General features: G+C 33.2%; 1 protein-coding gene across 1 annotated transcript in view; it reads left to right on the top strand.

The window, feature by feature from the left end:
* Positions 1-14,736, top strand: part of RSBN1L (round spermatid basic protein 1-like) — a 73,061-nt gene extending 58,325 nt beyond the window's left edge. Inside the window, exons 4-8 of the mRNA XM_012650354.1 lie at positions 2,100-2,237; positions 4,304-4,446; positions 7,984-8,151; positions 13,403-13,511; positions 13,603-14,736. Coding sequence (XP_012505808.1) covers positions 2,100-2,237; positions 4,304-4,446; positions 7,984-8,151; positions 13,403-13,511; positions 13,603-14,238 — 1,194 coding nt within the window. The 3' untranslated portion in view covers positions 14,239-14,736. The remainder of the gene's footprint in view (positions 1-2,099; positions 2,238-4,303; positions 4,447-7,983; positions 8,152-13,402; positions 13,512-13,602) is intronic.
* Positions 14,737-19,096: the final 4,360 nt, after the last annotated feature.

Raw genomic sequence — 19,096 nt, 5'->3', positions numbered from 1 at the left:
GTATCCATTTCTTTGAGAGATCCTAAATTGAGTTGTGCTTAGTATTTTAGAAGAATTAACTTAATGAAAATTCCTCTCTTAACACCTGCCTCCTCCTCCCATGATAAACTGCCCACATTATTCAGTCAATCATTATTGATACTGGGATGCAGTAAAATGAACAAACTTGGTGGCAAGGATTTAATTGATTCTGGCTTTGTTAGAACTAGTTAGTGATTTAGGTATGTGATTTAGATAAGGAAATTTATGCACAGAAAACTTACTTGTATAAGTGGAAATAGTACCTTCCTAATTTGACTTTTAAAAGCCAAATAATATATTTCAAAGCACTTGGAAAGTTTATGTTTTATAGTGTAAGTTGTTTGATTTCCCTTTCTTAATGGCCATGCGATCTCTTAAAATTCGTATGTTAGGGTCATCTAACAGAATTGATGTTATATTTTCTGATAAATTTTCTGGAGTTCAGATTGATACACTTAGCTTTGTTAGACTGCATTACAGAAATGCATACTGTTGACTGATTTTCTTATTGTGATGCTATTAAGGCATGTAGACATCTAGAGCTCGAAGTCTGTTGTAGAGTCAGCTTTTAACTTTTAGCTCTCTCAGTATAGGAGGTGATAGAAATTTTTAGGAGAGAGGAAAAAGATGAAACAATGAGTACAAGATAGGGGCACAGACTTGGAGGAATGGTTTGTGTTTCTGAGAAATTTATTTGTGACAGTTTATGAAAACTTAAGCTTGGACTTCTGGTAAATAAACCTATTAGGGAATTATTGTGTCATTATTATACCGCTTTGCTGATTATGATTAACTAATACAATTCTGTCTTAAATTATTCCATTATGGAAATATGTGGGTTGGTGCTTAGAAACTTTGTTACATGGTGATACTATACCAGCTATGGTTGTGAGGATTCAACTTTTGATGTGTCTTTGATGTGAATCTGTCTCTATGAAAGGTTGACCATCCACATTTGCCTGAGATACAAGACCTTCAGTTTTAAAACTGGAATAGTCTTGGGTAAACTGGGACAAGTTGGTCTCCTAAATTTAGTGGCCACAAGAGCTAATCCAGAGAAAGAAATAATTAGGATTTTGTTTAGTTTGTTTATGAAAAGAAGTTGTTTTGCTTGAAATAAGATTCAGCTTATTTACTAGTGTTAGTATATGAAAATGCATAAATTTCTTTGTCAGAATTTAAATATGTTTGTGAAAATTCAGATATCAACGAATTTTGAGGTGTAGGCTATTTTATTTTGACTGTTTGAGTGCTACCCATTTGCTAGCACTATGGCAGGTGACTTTATAGAATTAAGTTTTCTTCAGCAAACTAAGGTTAAACATTCCAGTTAAGGATACCAAAGCTCAAGGAATGTAAATGATTTCTGAAGGCCACATAGCTGGTAGATAGCAAAGGTAGATTTGGGTCTTAGGATTCCTGATTCTCAGTTTCTAGTAGTTTTTCATCGGAGTTAATAATAGAGGTATAAACTGGGTCCCAGTTAATATGGTAAGATCTACAAAGGAAGATCATCCCTGGTGGCATTTTAGACATACAAACCACTGGCGATGGTTAAATTTAACTTTTTAAGAGGGTCTAGTTTTAGAAGTTCCAATAAAAAGATATGAACCATTGCTTTAGAAAAATGTTGGTGTACCAGCTTTTGAATATAATTTCAGTGGCATTATAAATCAGATAATGAACTCCTGTATTGTAAGGAGATGTTATAGTCATGTTATAGTCAGTTGTCTAGATAGAATTATGCTGTTTATCTGAACTGTGTTTTCATAAGCAATGTATAGGAATAGTTAGAGAAGGTAAAATAATTTGATTTAGTGCAGGTTTTTTAAAAAATTCCTTATCACAGTAATGAGGATTTAATTTAAAAAGAAAGTATAATGTTTGAAATCTGTTGAAGAAGCAGCCATAAATCAATCAATCAATCAATCAGTCCTTACTATTGTTAGTAAAGGCTTTTTTGTTTCGTTTTGCTTGCCTCATATTATGATGTAATATTCCGAGACAATATGATAATTTATTACATAGTGATAAGCATTATCTTACGTGTAACTTTTAATAAAATCTGTATTCTTCAGGTAAAAAGAACGTATTCTCATGGTACTTACAGAGCTGGCCCAATGCGACAAATAAGCTTGGTGGGAGCAGTTGATGAAGAAGTGGGAGATTACTTTCCTGAGTTCCTTGACATGTTGGAAAATTCACCATTTTTAAAAGTAAGAGAAAACGATATCAGCAATCTAAATCGTGGGTGTTGCTTTCATGCTACAGGTGATACAAATAAATGGCCATTTCAAAATCAGAAAAATTTTGGTTTTATTTGAATTGTAGGTAAGGAAAGGAAGAGATGGGAAACTGAAGTAATTCTTGTGTGGTGTGTACACGTGACTTCTCAGGTGCTAATTATTATATAGTGGCAAAGCTAAATGGTGGACCGAAAAGAAACATAACACATGTTACTGCCACTTTAGAAAATTAGGTTCTATCTGTTTATCAGCTCTTTATAAACTGAGTACCAGAGGATTTAAGAAGTACAGGAAGGATGTTTACTAAATTAAAATGTTTAAGACCACGGAATGGCAATTTGGCATTGTGGAAAACTGGCCTGGGATATTTAACATTCATATTTTAGCCTTCGCTATACCTAGCTCAGTTGGGCAAGCTGTTTAAACTTTCTGGGCTTCAGTTTCATCATCCATAAAATAAGATGTTTGGACAGTGTATCTTAGGGCCCCTTTAAATTCTTTAAATAATTTCTAGCCAGATTCCTTCTATTTATTTATTTTTTTTAACACTCTATGCATTCCAGAACATGTTTCTTATTGTGAGCTGCTGGGGCTATCCCACTGAGAGAGAAATCTTTCTGAGCTGTGTAGTTAGGTTAATTATTTAATCAGTAATTCTAAGATCAGTGTTAAGCTACATTGAAATTTCGGGTCCAAGTGAGCAGCAGAATGTGACAAGATCAGTTTAATCTCTAATACCACATAATATATTGAACATCCCTTCTTCTTTTTTCACATTTTTTTAATTTTTAAAATTCGATTGATTGATTAATTGATTAACAGAGTCTCACTCTGTTGCCCTGGGCAGAGTGCAGTGGCGTCATTATAGTTCACTGTAGCCTCCAACTCCTGGACTCAAGTGATCCTCTTGCCTCTGCCTCCTGAGTAGCTGGGACTACAGGCGCATGCCATCATGCCTGGCTAATTTTTTTTATTTTTTATAGAGACAGGGTGCCACTCTTGCTCAGGCTGGTCTTAAGCTCCTGAACACAAGCAATCCTCTTGCGTTGCCCTCCCAGAGTGCTAGGATTATAGGTGTGACGCAGTGCACCCAGCCTCCCCCTTTTTTCACTTCTGCTTGCTCAGTTTTCTACTCCATATTTGTATATATCTTTTTCTTCCCTTCTCTTTCACCCTGTTCCATTGCCCTGTCTTTTCCTTTTTATTCCTTTTAAAGTTTTTGTTCCTTTTCTGATTTTCCCAACTAGTCACATCATGGAATTTCGTTGCATCTGCATGATATTTTAAAAAAATTACTGAATAGTATTTAAATAGTTGTTTCAATTTTATTTCCAAAGCAAATGAGTTAAACACATTCTTTCTAAGGAAATTTGATTTGACTATCCTCCCCTTTTTGAGGAATTGAATTTTTTTTTTTTTAAATACCATTCTCACCATTCCATGGGCAGTGGCCTTCAGTCTCATCTTATTTTCTTTTCTCTTCCTCTTCCCCTTCATTTTTCTCTCTCTTTTCTTTTCTGTTGTTTTCTTTTATAATAATTTTAATCTCTGGTTTAGGCCAACAGCCTCTTCAAGAAACTACTAAACAAATAAATTTCGATTTTGGTTTGGTTTTCCTTGTTTTTTGTATTTTTGATTACCAGTAATCAGAGAAGTATCCATTTTTTAAGCTCAAATTTGTTTTTATAGATTCTTATGGAAAGCACCTGCTTAATTTGTGAATTTACTAACATCATGTGACCCATATGTTTGGTAGAAGGAAGAATAATAAGTGATGAATACAGTGAATCATATTGCTGGCAGGGTCAGGGGACAGAGCCATCCAAGCATAATTATTCTCTTGGTGTGTTTTAAGTAGAACTTTTTGAAGCAAAATGTATGAATATATTGGGATATATTTAATATAAGTATATATTTCAAATGCTTAAGTATAAAGGTATGTGTGAAAGTATGTTTTGTCAAGTACATATTCTTTAATATGTACTTAAAGATACATTTTGAAAATAATTGGTTCCTATGTAATTGTTTGTCTCTAGTGTACACTGCCGTGGGGGACACTATCTAGTCTAAAATTAGAGAGTCGAAAAGACAGTGATGATGGCCCCATCATGTGGGTACGTCCAGGAGAACAAATGATCCCTGTGGCTGATATGCCAAAGTCACCTTTCAAAAGGAAAAGGTATGTTGGATACACATTTTTATTTCCAGGGATGGGTGTTTGTGTGTTAGGTTGTGTGTTGAAAATTGGAGAAGGGAGGAAGGGACAGTTTAGAGCATAATTAGAATGTAAATTTAAAAATAGTTACCCGTGGCTAGGTGCAGTGGCTCATTGCCTGTAAGGAGGCATGAGCACTTTAGGAGGCAGAGGTGGGAGGATTGCTTGAAGGAGTTCAAGACCAGCCTGGGCAATGTAGCGAGACTCTGTCTCTACAAAAAATAAAAGTAATTAGCTGGGTGTGGGGGCACACACCTGTAGTCCTAGCTACTTGGGAGGCTGAGGCAGAAGCATCACTTGAGGCCAGGAGTTGAAGGCTGCAGTGAGCTATAATCAGGCTACTGTACTCCAGCCTGAGTAATAGAGTAAGACTCTGTTTCCAAAAAGAAAAAGCTACACATGCTGATAGAATTCATTATACATCATCAGATATAAGTAAGACATGAGAAATGAAGGGAAATGATAATAAATTATAATTAGGAATAGAAAAATGTCATTCCCACAGAAATATTATCAATAAGAAATATTCAGAACCTGCATTAAGAAAACTAAAACATAGAGGATATAAAATAAGATACAAACAAATGGAAAGCTCTGCTGTGTTCTGGTTTGGATAAAAATTATTGTTCTTTAAATTTTTTTGCATTTCAATTGGACTCACACTCCCAGCCCTAGATACAATGATTTTAACATTTTATAAGAAGGAAAACTTGTCAGTGAAAGACAAGATAAGTGAAGGAGAGAGCTTATCTTACCAGATATTAAAAATTACTGTAAAGCTCAAATAGTAGATCATGATTTGGAATAGGATAGAGTCCAAAAATAGACCTGAATATATTGGAAATTTAATATATGAGGTAGATGGGAAAAGGAAGATTTATTTAATGAATAATTCTGACATAATTGACAGTCCATTTGAAACAAACCATAGGCAGAGCCCCTACCTCATACAAGAAGATTAGAGAATTAAACAAATTAGAGAATTAAACTAACAGATAAAACAAAATATTAGAATAAAAATTTTAAGCCTATAAGAGACCTTCCTAAGCAAGAAAGAAAGTAGCAACAATACTATTTGGGACAGAAGAGATATCAACAACAAATTTCAAAACTATGACAGACTGGACTAAAACATTTCTAACAGGTGACAGACTAAAGTTAGTGTACAAAGAGCATTCCTAAATTGACAAGAAAAATGTAAACAACCCAGTGGGAAAATAGACCTTAAGCGGTTAAGCATATTTTCAAAGAACTAAGGTATTAATATTTTTATCCATTATATTGGCAAAAATTATTAATAGAGCAGTAATACTATAGACTGTAGGTATGTGAAGAAGCAGTCTTTTATATATTGTTGACAGAATGATGAGCTGCTGTAATCATTTTGCAAAAGTAATCTGGCAATAGCTCATAAAATTTAACATATAACTCTTTGATCTAGCACCCCTACTTATGGTAATCTATTCCAAGAAATAAAAGCCCTAAAGGTAAATAAGAATGTTAATTGTAGCGTTGTTTGTGGTGAGAAAGAAGTTTAAAATGGTCTGAATGCTTATCAGCAGGGGAATGGTTGAATAGTTTTTGTACATTCCTATTAAAGAACATGGTGAAATATTTACAATAAAGTTTTTTTAATGTCTTTTGATCTGGATAGATATCCATGACAATTGAAAAGAGCCAAATGTGATGTGTGTAATATGATTGATTATATTTTTATGAAACGAAATAACATCCGGCATAAATGTATATTTGTGTGAGCACAGAGAAAGATGTAGAAAAATGTACACTAGGTTAACATTGATGGGGATGGAGCATGTGATGCTGTAGGAGATAACAGATTTTTCTTTGGATACTTAAAGATGGTTATAGTAATTACTAATTTAAAAAGAAAAAAAACAGGGACAAAAGTCATTGAGTAAACTGTAGGTTATATGAAGGCAGGGACTATGTTGGGCTTGTTACTAATGTGTCTTTAGCACCTAAATATAATGCCTAGTGCTTAATTATTTATTGGATGAATGAAATTTTTGAAGTTAGTTTATAACTTGGTAGTAAATGGTAAAATTGATGTGTTTCTCAATAGTTCTTAAAGTAAATAGTAAAATTGATGTGTTTCTCAGTGATTCTTAACTTCTTTTAGAATTTATGAGTCAGTTTCATAATCTGAAAGTCTCTTCCCAGAACAGTGCAGGTGTATGCAAACTTTTAGATATAATTTTAAGCCCCTTGAGGACCTTCCATGCACCTCAGTGTATACAACCCATGGTATGTGTGATATTTTCATATCACATTAGTCTGACCAACTGGTAATAACGCTATGCCAGGAACTGTGCTTAGTGCTATATATGTCTTAATTATCAGAATATGGTATTAATGAGACCAAATTTGTGAGCTTGAGAGCCCGTTAGCTTTCCATAGGAAGCAACGACATCATCTAACTTTCTGACACATGTGGAATATTAATCACAAAGAACAAAAATGCATATTTTAGTATTCGTGTGTGTGTGTGTGTGTGTGTGTGTGTGTGTGTGTGTGTGTGTTTTAAGACTATAATGCAGGGGGTACACAAAGAGCAGTAAATAAGTAGTAGGGATTAAGGATGGGAAATTATAGAACTAATAAAGTACAGTGACCCTTAGGAAGACTGACTAGTATAAGATGATACAGGTATGGAGGCAATCCAGAGTTGTCTCTGGAAGCAACAGAAAAACCATAGACGAAAATAGGTAAGATTATGACTCCTAGCCAAAGAAGTTCTTCTCACCCTTTTCCCCTTCTACAGCAAAATTGGAGAGGTTTCTGCAATGAGTGAGGCTAAGAAGGGAGCAGTTTCTGAATGCACATGGGTTCTAGTATGTGAGCAGTGGAGGACACAGCTGGTGGGAGATGACTGTGGTTTAAGACAGAGCTAAGGTTTTCCTTTCTACCTCCAATAAACCATGCATGTTTTGTGGAAGCTCTTATTGCCTATTGTTTTCTTGCTAATTTATTTATTTATTTAGTCCTCTCACTAGAATATAACTCCCATGAGAGTAGGGATCTCATCTGTCTTAGTGTCTCATTCATTAGCCCCAGTGCCTAGATTAGTACCTGGCATATCTTGAATTGAATATTCAATTAATGCATTTTTAAAAATTACCTGTTTCTTTCAGAAATACATATATCTTCTGTTAGCTAAGTGATATGAGTAGGGGCATAGTTCCACACAGATTGTAGACCCAAACCACAGGTGGAGATGCTGGGTATAGGGAAACCTGGGTAAACAACACCATTTGTAATTTAGTTTCTTATCCAAATGTGTATTTCCTTACAACTGGCACTTTTGTGAAGGGCATATTAGAAAAATGAGGAAATTATATGTGTGTTTTTGTTTGTTCTTGTTCATTTTAAAACTAGTCATTGATTAAGGGCAGGAGATTTAAAAACTTTTTTTTGAATTATGTGATTTGAATGTTTGCAAGTAAGCCTCAGTATATAAATGTAATTTTTTTTAAAACCCAGAACTACCAATGAAATAAAAAACCTTCAGTACCTACCTCGAACCAGTGAGCCCCGTGAGATGCTCTTTGAAGACAGGACAAGAGCTCATGCAGATCACATAGGACAAGGTTTTGAACGACAGACTACAGCTGCTGTTGGAGTGCTGAAGGCTGTACACTGTGGAGAGTGGTATATATAACTATTGCTATGTTAATGAAAGGCTTTCTTGGCTTCAGAAATTCTTTTTCTTTGGAAAGTTTTTTAGTAATTTATCCTTTCAAAAAAAGTTTCATTTTTTCCCCCCTGTATTTGGATATCCTAAGTATATAATTGTACTAAATAAGACCTTAAATTGCTAGAATGTAGTTTTAGTCATTTGGGTTGACTGAAAGAATTAATTTCATTTTCTAAGTGACTAGAGGTGAAAAAAATTTAAAGGAAAACTAAGGCTCACTTGGTGCCTGTTTATGAGTGTCATCTAATTTAATTTTTCTCAACAACTATTTGGCCCATATTTATCCCATAAGGAAACTAAGGCTCAGGGCAGTCAAATAATTTGTTTACAGTCACATAGTTAACAAGTGGTAGAGCTGAGCCTGATTTCAGATTTGACTTCAGACTCTTACGCTTTCTTTCTCTTCCTCCTGTTCTACTCTGTTGCTCCCTTTCTGAGGTTTGGTATCTCTTTATTAAGTATTTGTTTGCCTGTCCATATTCATTTATCCCAGCTTTGCTAACAGGCTTCACTTTAAATATTTTGGTAAATTTAAAAAGTGGATTATTCTCTTTAAAATACATGAGATGTACTTCCATATGTTAAGTAACTTTCCATTTATTAAATTGATAAAACTTATATAGCAAAGCTTTATTAATTAAGTTTGCTCAGTTAGATTTTTTCCGAATAGATTATCATTTGAGTATGCAACCTGAGTTGGAATATGCTATTTTGCTTAGCAGTTGTATTAGATCTGAAATAAACAAGAGACTCTTCCTAAGTAAAAAGAAACCATTTCTAATTCTGCATATACAAAATAATATTGTTGTATAGTTTTCTAAGGTTTTATGAACAAAACCTATATTTTCTACATAAGGAAATGTTATTTTCAAGGGCTACTAATACAGGATTGACTCTTTGTTAAAAAGGGAAAACTTACAGTAATATTTTATAAATTAATATTAAGTGGGGGAGAAGGCCAGTATAAATTGGCTTTCTCTTTTTAAAATAAATGAAGTTTTATCACTGTGAGGTATGCAGTGTAGCTTAGTACTAAAGTAACCAACCCTAAGAGTTCCTTATGAAAACAATACTCTATAATTCAATAGTAATTTATAATTGAGTTGTGTTTAAGTTAAATGGTAATTTTCAAATATCCATGGTTGTTGTCACACAATTTTTATGCTTTTCCTATTATCTAGTTTAAAATATTAATTTTGTCAAAGAATAAAGGCAAATTTATCTCTGTAGAAATCATTGCAAACTCCTTTCAAATTAATGTTTTTTTTTCAAATGCTTGGTATAAAGGATTTAAGAGTGGCATTAACAAGATTTACTTAGGGTAAAATCTGATTTATAGATGGTGTTCCATAAAGTCAGTCCACATACTTATACTTCCTTTCAGAGATAAATATTCGTGCTTCAGAAGGCCTCAGCACTTTGTGTTTAAATCTTACACTCCTTTAAATTATTGTTGGTATATGCTCTCTCTCTTCTACTTTATATGCAACTCAAGGTTATAGATTATGTTCTGTCCTGCACAGACCTACCATAGGTCTCAGTAAATATTCATTGAATAAAAAACTACTTTTGTGGCTACCAATTTGACAGTGAAAAGGACTATTGCCAAACTAATATATCAGAGGACTAGATTTAAGAATATGCTTAAGCCAGGCCGGGCATGCGTAATCCTAGCACTCGGGGAGGCCGAGGTGGGAGGATCGCTTGAGCCTAGGAGTTTGAGATCAGCGTGAGCAAGAGCGAGACTCCACCTCTACAAAAAATAGAAAACCTAGCCCAGTGTAGTGGTGCCCACCACTACACTACTACACGTAGTAGTCCCAGTTACACAGTAGGCTGAGGCAGGAGAATTGCTTGAGCCCAGGAGTTTGAGGTTGCAGTGAGCTAGGGTGACACCACTGCCCTCTAACCCAGGTGACAGAGTAAGACTTTGTCTCCAAAACAAAACAAAACAAAAAAAGAATATGCTTAAGACAGATTTTGGAATGAGATATTGCTAGCTATGATTTTTCTCATTATTACAAAATACGGTTTGCTTCCTATATCAGTGCTGCTTTAATCTCTTAATACTAAAGATGACAAGAAACTAATTTTTCCTATTGGAGGGCTTCATGGCTCTGATGCAAATGTAATCTGTGATCTTTTTATTATGCTTTGATGTTACAAAAGGAAGTTGTTGTCTCCTTTCTCTTTTTCCTTAGTGTTTGAGTCTGTTCTTTTTCTTAAGAAGAAGAGGTTTTAGGGTATTTTTAATAGATTCTTGACTTTATTTTAATGTCAGGCTTAACATCAACTTAAAATAAAAGATTGGGATTGTTTTAGACTGCAAAGAAATCTCCAGCTAAATAGGACAAGGCCTGTGAATTATTGATCAAATTATATAACTCTTTATGCATTATTATGACAAGATTTACACAGATTTATATACCTGAGGTTGCTTCTTTGAAATCTAGTTTTTTAAAAAATCAACTTTATTGAAGTGTAATTTGCATTCAATAAAACACTAATTTTAAGTGTACAGTTTGATACGTTTTAACAAATACTTACAGCCATGTTACCTACACTAACACAGTTAAGTTGTAGAACATTTCATTTCCCTCATACTCCTTGACAATTAACTACCCCTATTCTTTCCCCAGCTCCAGACGTCTATTAATCTATTTTCTGTTTTTAATAGTTTAGTTTTGCCTAGCCTAGGATCTCATGTAGATAGAATGATATATGTGCATAACTTTTTTCTCTCAGCTTAAATTTTTGAAATTCATCTATGCTGTTACGTGTATTAGTAGTTCTTTCCTTTTAATTTTTGAGTATTATATCATTGTATGGATATATTACAGTTTATCCATTTGAGTTGTTTTCAGTTTGGGGTTTTTATTAATAAAGTTGTTATGAACATCTACTTACAAGTCTTTGGACATACGATTTCATTTCTTTTCAGTAAATACATAGGAATGGAATTATAGAGTGTTAGGGTAAGGCAAAATAATTGTATACAGAAAAAATTCTAAATCTACAAAACAAGCATTAGAATTAATAAGCAAATTTATCAAAGTTACAGGATAAAAGGTTAATATAGAAAAGTGAACTGTATTTCCACATACAAGCTATGAATATTTGGAAAATAAAATTTAAAGCCACAATAGCATTAAAAAAAACCCATGAAATGCTTAGAGATAAGTTAAAAAAACACACAAGACCTGTATACTTAAAACTATAAAGCACTGTTGAAAAAAATTAAAGACGACGTATATAAATGTCAATTCTTTCCCAAATGATCTATAAATTAACTCAATCCTAATCAAAATCCCACTAGGTTTTCTTATAGAAATGCAAAAAACCTAGTATAGGCAAAACAATTTGGCGGGGGGGAGGAAAGAACACTATCATTTTAAAACTTGCTATGAAGCTACAGTAATTAAGAGAGGTTGATATTGGAATAAAGATAGACGTATAGATCATTGGAACATTATACTGTCCTTTAACCAGAAATAAACCTATCATTCATTTTTGATGAAGGTGCTAAGATGAGTTAATGGGGAAAGCATTCTTTTCAAGAAATGGCGTTGGGACAACAGCATCATACGAAAAACAAAAAAGAAAAACCTTGACTCATCTCACACCATACAAAAAAATTTACATGGTCATAGAACTAATTGTAACCATTAAAACTATAAAACTTCTAGAAGAAAATGCAGAAGAAAATTTTGTATAAGGCAAAGATTTCATGAATTATAAAAGAAAACATTGATAGACATCATCAGAATTAAAACTGCTCTTCAAATGATACTGTTAATAAAAAAGTAAGCTACAGATTGAAAAGGCAAGTTATAGACCAGTCATATATATAAATATATATGTGATTTATATCCATATATATAAAGAACTCTTATACTTTAAAAATAAGAAAATAAACATCCCAATTAAAACAGGCAAAAGATTTGAACATTCATTTTACAAAAGAAGATATACACGTGGCCCATAAGCACATTAAAAGGTATTCAATATGATTGTACCATAAGGGAAATGCAAACTAAAACCACAGTGAAGTAACTCTACACACCCATTAAAATAACTGGGGAAAAAGAAAGACAATAGCAAAAGCTAACAAGGACATGGATTTATCAGAACTTTCATATACCGTTATGGGAATTATAGAAAAGTTTTACAGTTTCTTAAAAAATTAAACATACATTTAACCTAAGACCCTATAATTCTATAATTCCATTACTTTTTCTGGGATTAAAAACCTCTTGGTTATTCTGTATTAATATACTTATGATACATATTATGATTATGTTATATAGTATACACGTGTTCCCAAACTTAGGATGTTTCCACTTAGGATTTTTCAATTTTACAATGGTACGAAAGCAGTACGCATTCACTGGAAACCATAACCCCATTTTAAGTTTAACCCCATTTTAGTTTTAATTTACTGTGCATCTTGGACTTAATAGTAGGTTTGTCAGGATGTAACCTCCTCATAAGTTGAGCAGCATCTCTATATATTATATGTGGTATTTATATGATGTATGAGATACATGCTACATATATATGTACCATCTGTAATCTTTGTATTTATGTTGCTTGAAATTTCATTCCAAAATCCATTTTTGAGCCCCTCTGTAAAAATGTATTCATATATTCCTAATAAAGAATTTTAGAATTTTTTAGAATTATATTTAAAGACATAACCCCAGAGTACACCAGCAGTTTATTAGTGCTTGTATAATGAATGTCTCTTAATTTATTAACAGTTATTTATGAGTTTTATGCATCAGTGCAGTTATATATATCTTCTGTGGAAAGAAAGTATTCCCTTTTCCCATATTTACTTCTAATTTTTATATATTTTCAACTTTAGCATTTACACTTATGAAATATAGACCTTATCTTTAAAAAGAAACAGTTTTCTTGGTTTGCCTAATTTGCCCATTTAAATCATTTTAATTTTTCAAAATCTTGTGACAAATAGCTTTTTAATAAAATGAAATGAGTTATTTTTAATCTGTGTTTTGGTTGAAACTCATGGTGTCAACCTTTTGTTTAAATATGTAAAGTGGTCTTCCAATTACAATTTAACTTTATTGGCAAGACAGTACTTTGGTATTAAATATAAACTATTTTTCCTTTGAATTTAATAAGGACTTAACAGAGTGAAACATTATGGCAGATTCTTTATTATCTCATTTTCTTTTTTAGGCCTGATCAACCCCGAATAACCAAAGATGTAATTTGTTTTCATGCTGAGGATTTCTTAGAAGTAGTTCAACGAATGCAGTTAGATTTACATGAACCTCCACTGTCCCAGGTATAATTTATACCATTTTATTGTCTTTGGTTTCATTTTTATGATGAAAAAGGCTTATTTGTATTTCTTTTTTTCTTTCTTTTTTTTTTAGTGTGTCCAGTGGGTCGATGATGCAAAACTTAATCAACTGAGGAGAGAAGGCATTCGCTATGCCAGGATTCAGCTGTATGATAATGACATTTATTTTATTCCAAGGAATGTTGTTCATCAGTTCAAGACAGTTTCAGCTGTATGCAGTTTAGCATGGCATGTTCGGCTCAAATTATATCACTCAGAGGAGGACACTTCCCAGAATACAGCTACTCATGAAACAGGCACATCACCAGATTCCACATCATCAGTTCTTGGACCTCACACTGACATGATTTGTGCTGTAAGAAAATGCTCCTTGGATTCTGTTTTTTCAGATAAACTTCATTCTAAATATGAATTACAGCAGATTAAACATGAACCTACTGCATCTGTAAGAATCAAGGAAGAACCTGTCACTATTCCTGAAAAGACTAGAGCACCGAATAATACGGATGGCAAGAATGTGAAAACAAAATTGGATCATGTTCAATTTACAGAATTTAAGATCCACATGGATTCTAAATTTGAAAATAGCAACCAAGATTTAAGGGAAGAATTGTGCCCTGGAAGTCTCATAAGTCTAGTTGATTCAAGGCAACATAGTTCAGCACATCCAAATCAAGATAGAAAAGATGATGATGACATTTTGTGCTAAATTTGTACATAACATTTAAAATTCTTTTTTAAAAAAAATTTAATAATGTAATAAAGATTCATGAATTCTGAAAGCAAGCCAAGGACTTGCTCCCAAGTCTGTTACAAAATATAGTTTATGTAGCTTTGTAACATTCCTCAGTGCCTGTCCATAACTGTGAAGTATCAAGCACTTAGGGCCAGATGCACTGTAAACATTGCAGGTTTAAACTTAAAGGAGTCTTTAAAAAATCATTTGAGTTGGAATTATAGGTTTTAGAATAGAGCTGACATTAACATATATATATATTTTTTGTAAGATGAGCCAGAATTCTTTTTTGACAATTTAAGGCTTTTCCATAGAGCTTATTTATACCAATTTTTTTTTTCATTTTAAACGTGTCAGCACTGTAGTGTAAATAGCTTTTAAAAAATCTTTTTAGTGTGATTTATACTGAAATGTGAACCACTTAATAAAGGTTCATAATAATATGTTTTCTCTTGGATCTGCAAAGACAAACTGACAATTCATTTAAATCATTTGTTTAATATATTCTCTCTGCTGGTATATCCATTTAGAGTGGTAATGGGTTGCAAATGTATGTATCCAAATCTCATAAATATTTAAATCCCCCACACTGTGCAGGCATTTTTAAAAACCAAGATTCAGTTAAGAAAGCATATATATGTGTGTGTATGTATGGGAATGTATATATGTATGTCATATTTTGCATAATTTTCTTAAATTGCTGAATAAGATGAATATGTGAAACTTCTTAGCCCTGCTCCCTGGAATACATTTAAAAATATTTATGTTCAACATTAAGAAAGCAGTTTAGGTAATAGAAACAGTTTTAGAAAGTTGGGTTAAACACAGTATGTTAATGATATCTAACCCTTCTAACTAATGAAGTTACGTGGCCAGATTACATAGGCCTAACAAATTTTCTTTGTTGTGTATGGAATAAGAAATTTAGAAAATTTTCTTACTAATAAGGATTTGTACTATACTTATTAGTAGCTGAGTAAAAAGTCTTTAGTTACATGAAGTTTTATTGTGAGCAATTAAAATCCTCTTTTACATTTTTCTTGCAGAATGGGAGAAAATATGGCAAAAACAAAATCGTAAAATAAGGGCAATGACAGTGACTCCACTGCCTTATTCAGATATAACTAACAGAATACTATGTGGTACCTCATCTTTCTCAGGATCCCCCTCCCTACCCTAGCAAGGCAAATAACTTGGAGTACTTCCTTTTCAAAAGAAGCTGTAGAAAGTAAATTGAGGTAGGAGACAGGATTGCCAGTGCCTAACTAAAGATGAATAAAACAAATCTCTTTAATGATGGACTTCAGCTGCTTCCATTATTGTAATTAAAAGTCAAACAAAAGTCTTTGTATGTGTTGACAGAAGGAATTCTGCTTATTGCAAATCTATTTTATTTTATTTGTTTTTGGCATATTCTGGGCCTATACTTTGGCTGATGACTTTCAACTGGGTTTCTTTATGCTGCCTTTGGGCTGCTGTTACTATTTCCATTTTAGTAGTTTCTATTCTGGCCTCATTTGTGGTACCCATCAAAACTGCTTGTGTTTCTGCTTAGGGAGAAGCCATTTCACCAGAAGAAATAAAAATTAATTACAGTAATGATGGCAGTTCTGACCCCTAGTTTAATAAAAGGGAAGGCAGATATCATAGGAAATTGTGATGGTTTGTAGGAAATCAATGTTTGCAACATAGGAAGTTTTATGGGATAGGGAAGGTATAAATCATGGCAGTGTAAATAGGGGTTTTTGTTTTATATGTCACTATCTTATCCTGCTCCCCACCTATTTAATCTTATGTTTTAAGCTAAATTTATGGATTTACACCTACCTTTTGGGAGACAAACGTTCTTAACAAACTGTATTGAGAGGAAGGTGTGTGGTTAAAATGTTTTTCTGTTTTTTTCTTTTTTAATTGAAGAGTGATATATTTAACAAGATGTGTTTTATTTCCAGATTTCCAGTAGCATATACATAGATGTATACTGTAAGAAAATGTCTTTTGGGTATCCCTCCAAAATATATGAGCCTTAAACTTTTTTTTTTTTTTTTTTTTTTGAGACACAGTCTCACTGTGTTGCCCGGGCTAGAGTGAGTGCCGTGGCGTCATCCTAGCTCACAGCAACCTCAAACTCCTGGGCTCAAGCGATCCTCCTGCCTCAGCCTCCCGAGTAGCTGGGACTACAGGCATGCACCACCATGCCCGGCTAATTTTTTCTATATATTTTTAGTTGTCCAATTAATTTCTTTGTATTTTTAGTAGAGATGGGGTCTCGCTCTTGCTCAGGCTGGTTTCGAACTCCTGAGCTCAAACAATCCGCCCACCTTGGCCTCCCAGAGAGCTAGGATTACAGGCGTGAGCCACCGCACCCGGCCGAGCCTTAAACTTTTTATCTTAAAGGATGGCATATCTAAAACAACCATAGTGGTTGCTTTTAGGTATAGTTTCCTATATAACCCTTAGTCAGACTTACCCATAATTTGAAAATCTAATTGTTTTATAAAATGCATACATCTCTGTGGAGGTGTAGGGTAAATCAGTGGGCTCAAGATTTCAAGATACAACATTGTTATTGCCTTCATTAATGTATATGTTCTTTGTCTTACGGGTTATAATTTTAAAATCCTCTTCAGATGTACTCTGAGTTGCTGACTACCTTTGTTACACACAAAAATTTTCTATTTTAATATTGCATTATATTAATGGTTTTCTAGTTAGTACATTCCAGTTCTTTATCTGAATACAAGTTTTTTGCTTTTTTTTCCAATCTCTTGGACCAGAACAATAAAGCACTTAAAATACTTTCTATATGGTCATACACCATATAGAATAAATAATTGTTATGTAAATTATTAAATGGATATACGGACCTTTACACAAAACCTAAGGTACCTCAGTGGTGTCTGCTACAGTGCTTCTCCCTCCCACCCCCAATTTTGTTTATACCCCTTTAGTTATCTAAGAAATATATATTCCACACTCAGGTTAGCTGGTTAGCTAGCAAAAGAATTAAGCATTTGTGATATTTAGTTGCAAACTTTACTGAAGCCATATACATTATCTTCCTTGTCACCAAGGCTGTTGACCTTAAATAAAGATTAGGTTGATCTAGCACGACACTGTGTGCGTGTGTGTGTGTGTGTGTGTGTGTGTGTGTGTGCATGTCATGTGCGTGTTTCTGTGTGTGTAAGATTGTTGGCAATATTATGCTTGTTTCCACGTGTATTCATTTTTAATCGATTTTGTAACTTTTTGGGGGTGTTGCATTGTGAAGGGTGGGGAATATTTTTTAGGTTAAGTCTTTAAAGTATTTCATTAGTGTTCCTGAGTGTAAAACAGTTTTTTCTCAAATACTTATGGCAGGCAAGGACATTTTTGTAAATAATTAATTAGCATTGTTTTGGTAAATTTGCATTCATTTATTTTTTGGACAAGTTCATTGTCATTGTACAGCAAATATCTCAAAATTCATTTTACATTTAGCAAAGGTGCAAGATTTGTTTTTGCAGTTTGAGAGGTATTTTCCTTGTCTTCCATCTTTCAATAAATACTAAAATGATAACCATAATCTTTTTACCTTTGTTTTGTAATTATTTTCTTCGATTTGACATCTTACTTTAATTTTGCCATCTTTAAAAGTTGTTTTTCTGTCTTCAACAGAAATCATAAAATCTTGAAATTATTCCAATCTGAAAATCTTTTTCTTCTCTTAAAAACAAATTCAAAAGTTGACTTATGTCAACAGAGAATATTGAGGATTATCTAAACTATAGTTAGGTATGAGTGCTGGGAATGGCATGATAAATATTTCCCATTTCCCCTTTGCATGACTATTTCTGTCTCAGGAAGGGAGGACAAAGTGCCATTCTTTTTAAAATACTTTTAGGCTGCTAAAAAGTGACATGAAGTGTTGTAGGTCTTCATTCAGAGTGGTAGAATAGCTTTTACTCTTTCTCCTACCTTATGTAACTAATATGTAAATAAGATTTTACTGGTATTAGAATGCATTGTCTGTTTCATGCAATAGTTGTGTTTGATATGCTCGGCACTGACAGTACACTTCAGATAAGATAATTAAGAGGACAACTCAAGAGAGCTGTTAAGTCCTTTTACCTTCTGACTTTTCTGTTGAGTTCTTTCTGTAACCCACTGCATGTTGCAGATGGAAATTATTGCCTTTTAGAATGTCAAGCACACAAGAATCTAAAGCAGAAGTATCTTTCCCTTGTAAGTTTATAGATGTTGTATATCATATCTCTACTTGAAGAGCAGGGAAAGGAGGGGAAAACTTATCTTTCATTTCAGGTTACCTTCACTTCCAGCTCTTTGTGGACTTCAGACCCAATCAGGGAATATGAATTAGCTCAGTACAAAATATGGACAAGTAAAATTGAATTAGAAATTAAAAGTAAAATTTATTACTTGTATGTTTCATTACTATGATCTGTCTACCAGAAACTACACCGTTAAAATATGAGAACTCTGGACCCTTGTATACATTTTTGAAATTTAGAATTTATGCATCTATTTTAAAAATGTTATATCTGTGCTTTCCTATAAAGTTCACAGTTTTTATGCTATTTAAGACTATTAAGTGTGCAGACTGAGAGCCAAGTCAATATTATAGTCAGAAATACTTTGTTTAATATAGTGTTGAAAAATTATTTGGACAGATAATTTGATTCCCCCTTCCCCCAACACAAAGTTTCTTCTTTTCTTGAAATTGTATTTATTTGTTTTTTAATGGAGCCAGATTTTTATGTGAAACTTACCAAGTCTGTTGTCTTTAAAAAACTTTTTTTAATGAGTCTGGCTTGTTAATGCTCTTGTTCCA

Source organism: Propithecus coquereli, unplaced genomic scaffold (genome assembly GCF_000956105.1).
Source record: "Propithecus coquereli isolate 6110/MARCELLA unplaced genomic scaffold, Pcoq_1.0 Scaffold32, whole genome shotgun sequence".
Classification (NCBI taxonomy): Eukaryota; Metazoa; Chordata; class Mammalia; order Primates; family Indriidae; genus Propithecus; species Propithecus coquereli.
Note: the sequence above shows the minus strand (reverse complement) of the source record. Positions and strands in the feature narration are given on the sequence as shown.